The 15,560-nt window shown below is 38.8% G+C and overlaps 1 protein-coding gene across 2 annotated transcripts in view; it reads left to right on the forward strand.

The window, feature by feature from the left end:
- MMEL1 (membrane metalloendopeptidase like 1) overlaps positions 1 to 10,067 on the forward strand; it is a 64,643-nt gene extending 54,576 nt beyond the window's left edge. The window contains exons 19-24 of one of the 2 annotated variants that reach the window (XM_051988750.1): positions 278 to 397; positions 2,166 to 2,299; positions 3,440 to 3,505; positions 4,574 to 4,669; positions 5,990 to 6,066; positions 9,402 to 10,067. In XM_051988750.1, the coding sequence (XP_051844710.1) occupies positions 278 to 397; positions 2,166 to 2,299; positions 3,440 to 3,505; positions 4,574 to 4,669; positions 5,990 to 6,066; positions 9,402 to 9,501 (593 nt within the window). In that variant the 3' untranslated portion in view covers positions 9,502 to 10,067. Of the gene's footprint in view, positions 1 to 277; positions 398 to 2,165; positions 2,300 to 3,439; positions 3,506 to 4,573; positions 4,670 to 5,989; positions 6,099 to 9,401 lie in introns of both variants that reach the window. The other variant, XM_051988751.1, reaches the window with a different exon arrangement.
- The last annotated feature ends 5,493 nt before the right edge of the window (positions 10,068 to 15,560 follow it).

Genomic DNA, 15,560 nt, shown 5'->3' on the forward strand with positions numbered 1-15,560 from the left:
TGACTCTATAATCCTGTGATCTCCTCCTAAGCAGTGAGCAATCTAAAAGAATAAGGCAATAGGCAGACAGAGTCTTATAAAGGAAAGAGCCCCAGTTTTAGTATCAGAGGACCTGGATTCGGATCTAGCCTCTGACACTAGTTGTGTGACTTTAGCAATTTATTTTCCCTTTCTGGGTCTGTTTCCTCATCTGCACAATAACAAGTTGGAGTAAGTTGTCTCTGAAGTCCCTTTCAGCTCTAGGTCTATAAGCTATAAGCTACTGCTTGTTCTGCAGTGTTTCCTGCTGGGATCTTGCAGCCCCCCTTCTTCAGCAAACAGCAACTTCAGGCCTTGAATTTTGGAGGGATTGGGATGGTGATTGGCCATGAGATCACACATGGGTTTGATGACAATGGTGAGTAAGATCCTCTTCCACCTCTCTTTCCTCTCAAACACACCATGTATCTAATCCCCATGGACAGAGACCAATGTTAATATTCCAAGTTTCAGTGCTGAAGTCCAGGCCAGGGGGTGAAATGAGGAAGGACAAAGATGGTGTTTTGGTATCTGATTTCAAAAACCATCCATCCTGGTAGAGGCTATGGGATAGCTATGTGTGCAAGTTTAATAAAGACTCAAGAGCTGAGCCCCACTGCACAGTGTAAGAAGGGAAGGGTAGCATGAAGGGAAGTGAGTAGGTTTGGAATCTGTAAAGAATCTTGTTTGAATCTCTACCATGTGTTAGTCATGTGACACTAGGCAAGTCACTTAGAGCCTGAGTGTCATAAAGATCCCAGAAATCACCTTTGTCCAACCCACATTTAAATGGAAATCCTCCACAACTGATCATCCTGTCTCTGCTTGAAGGCTATTACCAAAACCTAGAAGTTTCCCATTGGAGACAGCAGCCCATCTGGGCTTGTTTTTTATCTGTCAGAGGAGGGGTCTACTAGACATTGGCCAAGGCCCCATCAGCTCTACAAGCAAAATCTTAGAAGCTGGAAGCATGAATATGTCCAGCCTCCCAGGAAGAAAGCCTGATTTATCACAAGATTGAGCATGGGATTCACTAAGTACTTCTTGATCAGCAGGAAGAATCACATAATGCATAGAGAGAGATCTTGGAATCAGGAAGAGCTAAATTCAAATCCTGTCTGCTGTACTCAGGCCATGTGACCCTGAGCAGTTCTTTTATTTTTTCTTGTCCTAAGTTAACTCTCACTTGTAGAATAGATGTCCATGTGCATTGGGAGACTCCATGTTCACCCTGTACCAATAAGTTGGTATTTGTACCAATAAAAATCACAAATTCAGTCTCCCCACCAAAACTTCAGGACACAAGAACATAAAACAATTCCTCACTTGGAGGAACTAACAATCAATTAGTAAACAGTTATTAAGTGCCTACTGTGTATCAGTCAGAGTACTAAATGCTTAGGATACAAAAACAAGGAGTTTGCAATTCAATAACAAAGAGATCAGGAAGGGGAGCCAGGAAAGGTACCTACTCAGGGGAAGGAGGCAAAGTCAGGCAAGCCACCAAGAACTATGGGGGTGTCCTGAGCTGATCTCCCTCCTTCAGTGGGGTTTTGGGATTCATAGTGCCATCCTCCAATCAGTTTACTAGATAGAGGAAACAACATGTAAAGAGATATTTAAGTAAGAGGAGGAGTCAGAAAAATCATAAGAAATTGAGCTGAGCTTTGAAAGAAATTAGGAGGTCTGTCAGGCAGAGGTGAAAATGGAGTGCATTCTGGACAAAAGGTATAGTTTGAGCAAAAATGTGGAGGTGGGAGAGGGAATATTATGTTTAGAGAGCAATTGGATAGACAATATGGCTAGGATAGCACACAATTATAGAAAGTATGGAGATGAAGTCCTGAGAGGTGTTTGGACTACAGATTTCAAATTGCCTTGGTCACCCAGCTAGTAAGTGTCTGAGGCCAGATTTGAACTCAGGAAGATAAGTTTATCTAGTTCCAAGCCTAGTGCTCTATCCATTGAGGAATCAAATTGCCCATATGGATTCTCAGATGACCCTATGTGGCCTCCCAGCAGTGGCAGTAACTCATTTCCTATTCTGTTCAATGTTGCTGATGGGTTGGGTTGTGTGTTAGTATCCCTGTTCTTTCTAGAGCCAGGCTATCTTCCCCGGGCTGTCTCCTTCCCTTCTCTTCCCTCAGGCAGGAACTTTGACAAAGATGGAAACATGTTGGACTGGTGGAGTAACTTCTCATCCCAGCATTTCAAGGAACAGACAAATTGCATGGTATATCAGTATGGCAACTATACCTGGGACCTGGCAGGTGGCCAGCACGTGAGTGAGAGTGACATCCTCCCTTGTTAGCTAGAGCACCCAGCTCTCAAAGGAACCTGGGCAAACGAAAGCCTGGAGGTCAGTAGGCTGGGCTGGGAGTGGATAATTGCACTGTCCAATTAATCAAGCAACCAACAAGAATTTTTAAAGCACCCAATATGTGTCAGACACATAACATTAGGTCCCTGCTCTTGAGAAGTTACAACCTAATGAAAGGAGACAATATATGCATAAGATATGTGTACAAGATTACTCAAGAGATACAAAGTAGCCTATCTGCTATGGGAAAGCCAGGAACTATAGGAACACAACTATCAAATACTTTCCACACAAATATAGCCAGATCTAATCAGTTGGAAAAATATCAAGTGCTCATGGGTAAGCAGAGGGAATATAATAAAAATGACAATACTCCTTAAATTAGTCTACTTATTTAGTGCCATATCAAACTCCCAAGAAATTATTTTATAGATCTAGATAAAATAGTAATAAAATTCATCTGGAAGAGCAAAAGATCAAGAATTTCAAGGGAATTAATGAAAAAAACAATGCTAATGAAGGCTGTCTACCTGTGCCAGACCTAAAACTATATTATAAAGCAGTAGTAAGCAAAACCATTTGGTACTGGCTAAGAATTAGAGTAGTCAATCAGTGAAATAGATTAGGATCACAGGACAAAATAGTCAATAACTATAATAATCTAGTGTTTGACAAACCCAAAGACCCCAGCTTTTGGGAAAACAACTCACTATTTGACAAAAACTGCTGGGAAAATTAGAAACCAGTATGGAAGAAATTAGGGCTCCACCCACTCCTAACACCACAAAGATAAAATCTAAATGGGTTAATGACTTAGACATAAAGAGTGATATTATAAGCAAATTAAAGGAACATAGAGATAAAAAGTATATCTCCATGGGAAATCAGATTTCAGCTGATTGAAAATTCTGCTGTATATAGAAAACCAGAAAAAGCAGAAGATACTATGAGGAAACAAAAAGCAGGAATGATGTGAAAGATTATGAAAGACTACTTGGAAGAGGTGGCTTAGCTGGACTTCAGAGAAAGGATGGGGCTGGAGGGGAATAGTTTGAAATGTCTTGTTCCAATGATTCTGCTTTTTCTTTCTCATACCCAAAGGTGAGTGGCATTGGCACACTAGGAGAAAACATTGCAGATAATGGAGGCATACGGCAAGCTTATAAGGTAAGCTGAATTTCATTCCTTCATTCAGCCCCTATTTAGTGCTTACTGTATATAATAGATGGTCCTCTGTGCCAAGCTGTATGTTGAAATTATTTCTTGAGTATTTGAAGCCTGAAACAGAGGCAGAAAGATCTTGGGATTTAGGAAGAAGTGGAACACAGAAATTATCTAGTCTAACCCCCTCATTTTATAGATAGGGAAACTGAGGCAGAGTGGGGGGAAATGATTTGTCAAAGGATTTCAACAAGGATGAGATTCATAACTCAAACGAGGATCCTACGACTTGAAACCCAGGACAAAAGATTTTTAAGATCATCAACTTACAGCCAGAAAAGGCCTTAGAGCTTCATTTAACAGATGAGTAAATTGAGGCCCAGAAGAATCAAGATCACAGAAGCAGTCAGCAACCAAGCCAGGGTTTGAACTGAGATCTTCTGACTACTAATCTGTTACCAATTTATCCTGCTTCCTCTGTTTAGTTGGGCCTGCCCTTTAGCTAATGAGAGCTTCCATTTACAAGGCTTTGTCTGTGATGCCCCAAAACTTGAAACCCGAGTGGGGATATCTGGGGCTAACTCATGGAACAGTGGATAAGGCACAGAGTTTGAGTTCAAATCCAAACTTAGACATTTTATCAGTTATGTTACCCCGGATGAGATATTTACCCTCTACCTGCCTCACTTTCTTCATCTGTAAAATGGGAATCAGAACATCCCCTAATTTATAGGGTTGCTATGATAATCAATTGAAGTAAGTTATCAAGTGCTTATCTCAGTATCTGGCACATAGTAGGTATTATATAAGTGTTTACTATTATTGTTATCATTATAGTGATTTGTAAAATGGGAGCAGAACAGCCCTCTACCTCTCAAAATTATTGTGAAGATCAAATGAGATAACAAATATAAAGCACATAGTAGGTATATATTTTATATGGTGCTATATAACTGTCAGCAATTATCATTGTGCTTATGCCAGATTGGGTTGGTCCCATGATAGAAAAATCTTTTGCCATGATGGGCTCTCACACATTCTGGGTAACCCCGGCCTTATCTATCCTATACATAGGCTTACATAAAGTGGATGGAACAAGAAGGAAGAGAACCCACACTGCCAGGACTGAATCTTACCCATGAACAGCTTTTCTTCATCAACTTTGCCCAGGTGGGACCTTAAGCTTGTTACCTGGATAGGGAGGGATCTCTTCAGCCTCTCTTGCCTTGTACATTTTCACTTCCCTAGGTCAAAGGGACTAAAGTTTTCTGGATTTCAGGTGGCCTCCATATTGGCTGAGGTACAACTAGGATGGGATGAATAAAGGTTTTGCTCAGGGGATAGAAATATAGAGGGGTATGACATATGACGTTCCTCCTACAGTTTTGCAGCCACAAAACTTAGCAATAAAAATATGATAAAGGAAGAAACCAGCAAATCATGAACTTGCCTTCTTCCCAACATGGGACAGATAGTGTGCCCTGAGGTCCCCATCCTCTTTTCCACTGAATTTTCCTCAGTACAAAGATTTCTAATTATACCCCTTTACATATATACATATATACGTAATGTATAATTATATAATAAATATGCTTATTATATAATTTATATAATTAATTCTTTATATAAAGCATGAGAAATTGAGATATGGAAGAAATATAGAGTTGTTTCATAAATGTGTAGACTGAGACCCAAAGAGGGAAAGAAAAGATTTGATCTCAGATCAAACTGTATTACAACTTTTGGCCAGCCACATTTGCAATAGGCATTTAACTTCTCTACCCCCAAGCTCCTATAATCTTCCCCCAAGTCTTGCTTTGAAGGCAGAGTAGTAGTTAATTTATTCTTATTGGACAGATGAGGAAATTAAGGCCCAAAGAAGGACAATGAGCTTACCAAAGGTCAATTGGCTAATAAATTAACAGTATCACAAAATGTAAGGTTTGGAACAGACCGGAGCAGCAATCTGTTCCAAGCAATGCCTTAAAAGAACGTCAACTTCACACCGTACCCAATGAGTGGTTACGCAGCCTTTGTTTAAAGACTCCCACGAAGTGGAAAACCACACCTCTTGGAGCAGTTCTTCCACTTAAGGATGGCTTTAATTGGTAGGATATCTTTCATCTCAAAAACAGATACCAGGCTCCATCCCAAGTCTAATCTGCTTCAGGTGAAAAATGTCCAGTTCCTTTGACCATTCCTCGGATGACAGAGAATTAATTGGTTTCTGGTTCTTTTCAATATTTGGATTCAGCACTCCTCCCCAACACCATTCCACTGTTCTCCATGTACACAGTAACCTCCGATGACAGGAGATTTGGAGGCTGGTAAGGGGCTAGACTGGGGACTGGGTTTATTCTGTGCAAGCAAAGTCTACTGGGGACCACAGCTATGAGCAAGAGAATTCTAGATGGGCCCACTGTATTCTGCCATAGGGATGTGTAAGCTGTTACCCAAAGCTCTATGAGAAGACACACTCTTTCCCCACAGGTTTGGTGTGGATCCTACAGACCGGAATATGCCAGTCAGTCCATAAAGACAGACGTCCACAGTCCTCTGAAGTACAGGCAAGCAGAGCATTCTGGATCTACCTGCTGAGGTCAAGGAAGCCAAATCCCTGAATGTCCCCAGATGCTGGGACTTTTATAGGACAACCCGTTCCAAAGAAACCCCACATATAAACCAACCTTTTCTCTTCCCTGAGCCAGGTTGACTTCTATTGGGGTATCCTTGAGTGAACTCATTTGGGGAGACTACTCCAAAACACTCTCATGATTCAAAATGAGGAGACAGAAGGATATGGGGAAAGAGAGAGTTAACTTGCTAGCAAAGCTGGAACAAGGGCAGGCCAACCGAGCTCTGGCCCGGAGCACTGAATTCAAAGTTTCCCAGTTTAGAAAGCAATACTTGAAGCTCCTTCAGTGACCTAAGTCCAGTAAGACTTAGCAACAGACTAACAAGAATAATAAAAAAGGGAACCCACCAGATGATGGAGTGGTATGCCCTAGGTAGGGTTTGTGGTTCAAAGCCTGAGTACAAAAATTTCTAGTTATTCTAGTTATTCCTTCACTTACCAGAGGGGCATTCACACTCTAACTGTCTCCCTCTCTATACTAATGACATGCAAAATGCCATTGTATCTCCCAAGTTATTGCCTTCCTTGTTTCTCCATGAAGATTTCTTGGGTCAGTGTTTTTTTAGGGAGGGAAGGAAGGAGTATTGTCTGAGTCTTTGAGAATATGTTTATTTCCCCCAGATTTGCATACCCTACCCTGTCACCAGTGTTCCCCTCTGTAATCAGGCCCCAAGCTCTAGACCAAGGCTTCTTCATTTGGGGCCCACAGACTGTTAAGGGTTCAGGATAAATTGTAGAGGTCTATGATTGGGGATAAAAAAAAATTTAGTCATGTCCAATTGATTAATTTCCTGGGCCACAGCATGATAGGCACTTCTATATTCTTCTACCCCTCAAAATCTTCCCAGGTCCGTGTTTGTTGTTTCCATGAAAAAAACTGCACCTTTATTTTCATTAACCATTTATTTTTTGGTGATCCTCTGTTCATATTTAATTCATTTTTAATTATTTTTATTATTCATTTTTCATTTCATTTCATTAATTCATATATTTAAAACAAGCGAGGATCTCTAGATTTCCCTAAATTGCCAGTGGAGTTCAAGCCACCCAAAACCTTGCTCTCTCCCACCTTGATCAAATGGTGTGGTAGGGCTCAGCCCTCCAGCCCAGCTAAGTGAGTTTAGCTCAGAGAATTAATTAACTTACTTGCCATGGTAAGTGTTCTGAGATATCCCTCCTACAAAGCTGGAACCAAAAGGGGTGTTTCAGTCTCCCCAGAGCCAGCACAAAATTGTCAGAGACACAAAAGACCTTCAGTTTTCGCTTATGAGGCACCATCTAATTACACAAGCCCTGTTTGTTTTGAGGTATGGAAGGGAGCTTAGAGTCTGTTAAGGCAATTCCCTTTCCATATGGAAACACTGAGTCGTCCATAGAGTGGGCACTGAGCTAATGGCAAAGTTGGCAAAGGACCTACCATAATAATTATAACTATAATAGGAATTGGATCTGAAATGTCACTGGTATGGGGAACTTCCAAAGGAGGAAACTCCCTCTACTGAAGTAGGTGTGTACTTCCTCTTCAATGTAGAGTTTTATAATCTCACCAAGAGCACTGAGAGTTTCCAGAGTTAGTATATGTCAGGAAAGGATGAGACTTCAGCCTTCTGGGTTCTAAACTTTCTGCTTACCAGAACACACTGTCATCATTCTCGATGTTATCATAATAACTGTTTGTTTTATTATATTTATATATATTTATGTTATTTACACATTAATTATAATTATAATATTGTCTATGTATAATGTTTTATTATAATATAGTAATATAATAATTTTATATTAATTATAATTCTAATAATTGTCTAAGATATTATATTCCATTTCACATAAATTGTGAATCATGGCATACATAAAGTAATATAATTTATCAAAATATATTATATTAGAGTAGCTAAATGGCACAGTGGCTAGAAAGCTGGACCTGGGGTCAGGAGTATCTGAATGCAAATCTGGCCTCAGACACTTCCTGGCTTTGTGAACCTTGCCAAGTCACTTTACCCTATGTGCCTCAGTTTCTTCATCTGGAACATGAGCTTGGGAAAGTTGATACAGGATTAGAAACCTTTTGGGCTAGCCAGAAAGAGGTAACACAGTAGTAGCTTAAAGGCATGATTGGATTACATTAAATGAAACACCTCAACTGGGTTATACCATTTAGGCTCCAGACTTCTTGGCTGATAACTATACATTTTTTTTAAAAATTAGATGGTTTAATAACATGAATATAATATTATAATAAAATATAATAAAAGGAAATAGTAAACATTCCAGTATCTTTGCAAGAAAATCCCTAAGGGGGTCATAAAGAATTGAATACAAATGAAATAAGTGAACAATAAACACATATAATAATTAACATGTAATATGCAAACTAACACATGTATATATGTCATGATTATAATTATATAGTGTATATTGCATAATATAATATTGACATATATACTATATGTAATAGTATAATGACATATAATTATAACAATGTTCTATGTATATCATAAGACTACATTGTGTTCATGTTTGTACATAACATAGTATGCTATACATTGTATATTGTGAATGTGTAATAACATTAAGGCTCAGTTTCCTCATTTGCAACATGAAGATAATAATAGTGACTTCACAAGATCATAGTGAGGATTAAGTTGAATAACATCTATAAAATGAAAGCTCTGGATATTATTTGGTCCTCATAGTAACAGGTGAGATAGAGGCTATTATTATTCCCATTTTACAAATGAGAAAACTGAGGCTGAAAAATGACTTACCCAGAACCACAGAGCCAATGTTAGAGGCAGCATTCAAATTCAGGTCTTCTTAAGTACTCACTCTACTATTTGGCTACTGATATTGCCACAACCCAAGACTCCATCTACCTCCCAATCCAAACTTCTTTCCTAGGTCACAATCCTAACATTCTAGAGTTGCATGTGTCCCCTTCATGACTACTTATGTTGTTTTTTTTTTTTTTTAATTGTTTAGTTGTGTTTGAGTCTTCACAACTCTATTTGAGATATTCTTAGCAGAGACACTGGTTTGCCATTTCCTCCTCCAATTCATTTTAAATATAAGAAAACTGAGACAAACTGGGTGAAGTGACTTGTCCAGGGTTACACAGCTAGGACATGTCTGAGGCAGGATCGCAGCTCAGGTCTTCCTGTCTCTAAGCCCAGCGCTCTGTCCCCTGCACCATCTAGCTGCCCATTGAGCTAGCAGACATTTGTCCATAACTAGGTTTTCATTCCTGTTTCCACTTGTGTCCTTCAGGGTCATGGGATCCTTGCAAAACTTTGAAGCCTTTTCAGAAGCCTTCCATTGCCACAACGGGACAGTAATGCATCCTGAGGAGAAATGCAGAGTGTGGTAGCCTAAGACCGAGCTCAAAACCTGTGCTTCAATCCCCCAGTCTGTTCCAAGCAGTCCAGGAGACCAGCTTTAATGACTGGATCTCTTCTTGGGGCCATCTGTGTGCCCTGTGCTTTCTCCCCTTCTGTCCTAGCCCAGGACAGAGCCTGCCCCAGGTATTGTCTCTGCCCAGAGGCAGACATAAGAATGGAAATGCCTGCGGTTCTCAGGCACTTGTTAGCCTGAGACTGGGGAGCTCCTTTTTGGGGGGAAATGACTGTTTCAAATGACATTTAGACTGTTATTAATCCATCTAATTCTTTTTTTTTTAAATGTATACTTGTCAGCCAGGATCATTAACACAAGAAGTCTGGAGCCTAAATGGATTATAACCCACTTGAGGTGTTTCACTAAATGTAATCCAATCATACCTCTTAGCTGCTACTGTGTTACCTCTTCCTGGCTAGCCCAACAGATTTGCTTTTGGATATATTAATTTGTAATCCTGTATCAACTTTCCCAAGCACCTGGTATGTGTTGAATATCTAAGTGTTTCAGACTCAAGCAAAATAAACCATCTTAAGCCAACTTTGCCTTGTGAAGGGTTGTTACTTTGTATCCTTGGGGTTCATATTAGAGTGGGAATAATTTCACTTTTGGAAGGGAACATGAAGGAAGAAAGGGATAAAAGAACAAACAAATGAACAAAATGAGGGAAAGTATTAGGCACCTACTATTCAAGAAGTATTCTTGGAAAACAAAAACTAGAGTGAAATATGATATCTACCTTCAAATAACTTGTATTCTAATGTAAGAGACTACACAGATAGGGGGATGATAGCTGTGAAGAAGAGTTTTGGTCTTGGGAGTTCCAGCGATGGTGAATAGAACCAGAGGGGAGCTGACAGGCATATGATTTCCAGGACGAGGGCAGTGTTGAAAATTGTTCTGGGGCAAGAAATGGAAGTTTTGTATAGCACAGAGGGAGAATATGTACTACAGAGGGATCAGAAGGCGAAGTTTTTCCTGTAACTGGAAGAAAAATAAGTTGTGATCTGGGATCAGTTAGAGGGAGACAATAGGGTTGGGAGAGTTCAATCACTCTCTCACCCATTAAAACAACTGATCCTTGAGGAAGGGCTCCAAACAGGAAGGGTTTAATTCCCTTATCAGGATTGACATTGCCTCTGGTCTAGTGTCAGAGAGTGACTGTTCTAGGGTGGGGAGTAGATGCAGTGATAGGACATGTAACCTGATGCCCAGATTCCTGAAAAACTTACAGGTGGATAGTGGTGCCCTATCTTTAATTAAACAGTTGTAACTAGGAATTTTCACTAGGATCAAGAGAAGGAAGCCTAGCAGGAAAGGAAGAAGTCCAATCTAGTTCCCCATCTATTAGCTTCCTATTTTAACTATTGTTGCTCATAGATTCTGAAATCTACATCTTCTGCATTGATAAATAGGCCATTAAAATCTACATGAATTTGGGGAATCGAACTATTAAGAATGAACACTAGGAGCAGGGATCTGGGTTCAAATCTTGGTTCTACTTATTAGTTGTATGACCTTGGACATGTCCTCTGAGGCAGATTCTTCTGAGTCTTAACTCCTCTGATTCTCATTTTCCTCATCTATAAAATGAATACCTTAATTTTTTAATTTTTTAAAATAATTATAATTTTTTATTGACAGAACCCATGCCTGGGTAATTTTTTACAACATTATCACTTGTACTCACTTCTGTTCCAACTTTTCCCCTCCCTCCCTCCATTTCCTCCCCCAGATGGCAAGCAGTCCTATACATGTTAAATATGTTACAGTATATCCTAGATAACAATATATGTGAGTAGAACCAAACAGTTCTCTTGTTGCACAGGAAGAATTGGATTCAGAAGGTAGAAATAACCTGGGAAGAAAAACAAAAATGCAAACAGTTTACATTCATTTCCCAGTGTTCTTTCTTTGGGTGTAGCTGCTTCTGTCCCTCACTGATCAATTGAAACTGAGTTAGATCTTCTCTTTGTCAAAGAAATCCACAAAGACCTTAAATTAAATGACCTCTAAAGTCCCATCCAGCTGGATGGATTCTGTCATTCTGAGCATTTTTACTAAATAAAAGTGGTTGGAATGGCCCGAGGTGGTGCCAAAGTACACGGAGCATTGGATCTGTAATCAGGTACACCTTGAGTTCATTAGTCTTCAAGACACTTCCTCGTTATCTATCTTATTTTTGCTCTTATGTAAAATGGAGATAATAGCATCTACTCAGGGTTGTTGTAAGACCAAGAAGAAATTTATTTCATTTTATCTTATTTGGCAAGCCTTATAATGCTATTTAAATAGAAGCTATTATTTGGATATGGTTCCTCAAGGTTTTTACCTCTCCCAATCCAGGGACTCTAAGTTTCAGCTACAGCTTGTCCTTTTTAGCAATAGGACAGTACTAAGAGTTTTAGTGCTGTGTTAACAAAGACCTAATTGAGGGGAGGAATAATATAAACTAGAACTAGTTAAGGATTAACAAGGAAGGGGGGAGAAAAGTAGTGCCCTTATTAAAGAAATTTGGCTTGACTGGATTGGGTTCAAAATGGTTTGCATCTCAGGAGAACTCATTAATAGTGTTGAGAGCTAAAAGTCTGGAATGGGGAGGTTTGGAGATCTGTGGATTTTGAAACTTTTCAAATTGTTTACACCCATTTTCTCATCTGAGTCTTGAAAGCTGTTTTCAGCTCTGACTTTCCCTAACCTCATTTAGGGTTTTCTTGGCAAAGGTATTGGAGTGGTTGGCCATTTCCTTCTCTAGCTCTTTGGCCAACGGGGATAAATGACTTACCCAGAGTCACAACCAGTAACTGTCTGGGGCCAGATTTCAACTCAGCAAAATAATATTTTTCTAATTCCAGGTCTGGCACTCTACTATGCCACCTAGATGACCCCATTCCCATTATCCTGATAAGCAAACTGAGACTCAGAGACTCAAGTTGATTGGCTTTCTAGCTTGATAGAGGTAGGACTGGGGACCAGTGTAGCATTCCATCTGCTCTGCCATATTGCCTTACTCTGTCTTTCCTAAATCCTGTCTCTCCAAATATCTAGCACATTGTTTTCTATACTGTGAACCTTTTACCACCTCTCTAATTTTTTTATGCTCCTATTTATATGTCATGAGAATGGGGCATAAGACTGTATGCTCTCCTCAGTTTCCTCAATGAAAAAGAGATGTATATTGAATACTCACAAACAGAGCTTCAAAGACAGGACTGTGTCCCATCTACATCCCTTTCCTTTTCAATAGAATTAGACCTCTGGGATCTGCCTCACTCTCAGTGGCCCCATGAGTCAAATGATTCATTTTCCCATAGAAAATGCAAGTGAAGCCAGGTTTTAAGATTTAGAGCTCTTTTTGGAAGAATTATAGGATCATTCATAATATGAAGCCTGTAAATTGACAGCCCTCTTACACCAAATCCTCCTATGAAACATAAAACCTTCAAGGTATCCCTTCAAACACTTGCTGTTCTCTGGGAAGAACAAGCCTATAAATGAGAAGAATGAATTCATTGATAAAGAGAGAAGTAGGCTTCCATGATACTACCTGCAAAAGGGGAAAGAAAAGTAGGACAGACACAGTCCCTCTCCGAGCCCTCAACTTGTTCTTTTCTAAAGGCCAGAAGGAGAACCAAAAAATGACAAAAGATGATCCTGCCAAAAGGCAGGAGGATGGTCTTCCACCATCAGGCTTTCTCATCTCTACTAGAAGATTCCTCCTTCCTTTCTGTTCTCTCCTTTCCAAGTTTCTGACACAGCCTTGATTTTGAGGCAGTGCCCAGAGCAATCTCCTTCAATCCTCTCCAAGAACAGTCTGTCCTTTCTAGACTTTTCTACTTCTATCTATAGGAGAATTTAATAGTGTTGGGGGATAAAAACTTGGAATAAGGAGGTTTGAAGAAACTGTGCATAGGAGAGCTGATTTTGAAACTTTTCAAATTGTTTTAATCTATTTATCTTTCTTACCTTCTTTTGTTCTATTTTCCACCCATCTATATGTCTATCTGTCCCTCTATTCAACCATCTATCTTTGTCTTATCTTTCAATCATCTTCCTCTATCCTTTCCTTTACCTCTATCTTTCCATCTATTATCTATGCATGTATATATGTTATGTCATATTTCTCTTTGTGTCTTTCTGTATCTCCCTTTCTCTCCCTCCCTTCATCCCTCCCTCCTTCTCTCTATCTATCCTCCTTCTCTCTCTCTCTCTCTCCTCCTCCTCCTCCTCTTCTTCTTCTTCATCATCATCATCTTCTTCTTCTTCTTCTTCAAGAGACCCCAAAATGAAAACTCTAAGGAATATTATAGCTAAATTCCAGAATTATCAGATCAAGGAGAAAATACTACAAGCAGCCAGAAAGAAACAATTCAAATATCAAGGAGCCACAATCAGGATTACCCAGGACGTAGCTGCTTTTACTTTAAATTATCAAGGGTCCTGGAATATAATATTCCAGAGATCAGAGGAACTTGAACTGCAGCCAAGAATCAAGTATCCAGCAAAATTAAGCATTATCTGTTAGGGAAAAGATGGACATTTGATAAAATTGGGGATTTTCAATTATTTTTGATGAAAAGACCAGAGCTGAACAAAAACTTTGATCTTCAAATACAGAACTAAAGAAAACCAAAAGAAGGTAAAAAGGAAAGGGAAAAAAAACTATGATTTAAAAAATTAAAATGTTTACATCCCTACATGGGAGGATGATATATGTAGCTCTTAAAAACTATCTTTGATAGAGGTATACTTGGAGGGTGTAGATATAAGTTAACGTTAATATGATGATATAAAAAAGAAAATAGGATAAAAAAGAAATTGTACTGGAAGAAAAGGGAAAAGGAGGAAAAATGGGGTAAATTACTTCCCATAAAGAGGCAAAAAGGGCCTATTACACTTAAGGGAAAGAAGAGAGGAGGATGAGCATTGTTTGAAACTTAATCTCATTGGATTTGGCTTGGAGAAGAAATATCACAAATATTTAGTTTGCTATAGAAAACTAGTTTCACCCTATAGGGAAGCAGGAAGGGAAAGGAGAAAGAAAAAAAGGGAGTTTAATAGAAAGGAGGGCAGAAGTAAAAAAGGAAAGGGATAAGAAAGGGGGAGGGGATGAGAAGAGGAAGAGTGGATTGAGGGAGTGGTGACTGGAAAGAAAACTGATGAGGAGGGAAAGGAGAAAGGAGAGAGAAAAGTATAACTTGGGGAAAATAGGATTATGGAAAATACAGGATTAGTAATTTTAACTGAATGTGAATAGCTTAAAAGCCAGACTCCTACAATATTGTTTACAAGAAACACATTTGAAGCAGAGAGATACACACAGAGTAAAAAGCTGGAGCAGAATCTAGTTTGCTATAGCTGAAGCAAAAAAAAAAAAAAAAGCAGGGGAAGTGATTCTGATCTAAGGGCAAGCAAAAGCAAAAATAGACCTAATCAAAAGATATAAGGAAGGAAACTACATTTTGCTAAAGGGTACCATAGATAATGAAATAATAATATCAATACTAAACATTTTTGCACCAAGTGGTATGGCATCCAAATTCCTAAAGAAAAAATGAATAGAGTTGCAACTAAAAAATCTAGGAAAAGAACACATTTTAAAAACCCAATTAAATACCAAATTAGAAATTTGGAAGAAGCAATCTCTTGGCAATTTAATTGGTATGGCAAAAATAAAACTAAAAAAAAAACAAAATAACTGTAAATAATATAAAATTTTGGGAATCTGCCTGTCAGGATAAAGCCAGAACTATATGAACACAATTACAAAACTCTTTTCACACAAGTAAAATTAGATCTAAACAACTAGAAAATTATCAAGTGTTCATGGGTAGACCAAGGTAAAATAATAAAAACTTATATTCTACCTAAATTAATCTACTTATTTGGTGCCATACCAATCAAATTGCCAAGAAATTATTATATAGAGCTAGAAAAAATAATAACAAAGTTCATCTGGATGAACAAAAAGTCAAGAATTTCAAGGGAATTGGTGAAAAAGGCAAATGAAGGTAGCCTAGCTGTAACAGACCT

The sequence above is a fragment of the Antechinus flavipes genome, chromosome 3, assembly GCF_016432865.1.
Source record: "Antechinus flavipes isolate AdamAnt ecotype Samford, QLD, Australia chromosome 3, AdamAnt_v2, whole genome shotgun sequence".
NCBI classification, from domain to species: Eukaryota; Metazoa; Chordata; class Mammalia; order Dasyuromorphia; family Dasyuridae; genus Antechinus; species Antechinus flavipes.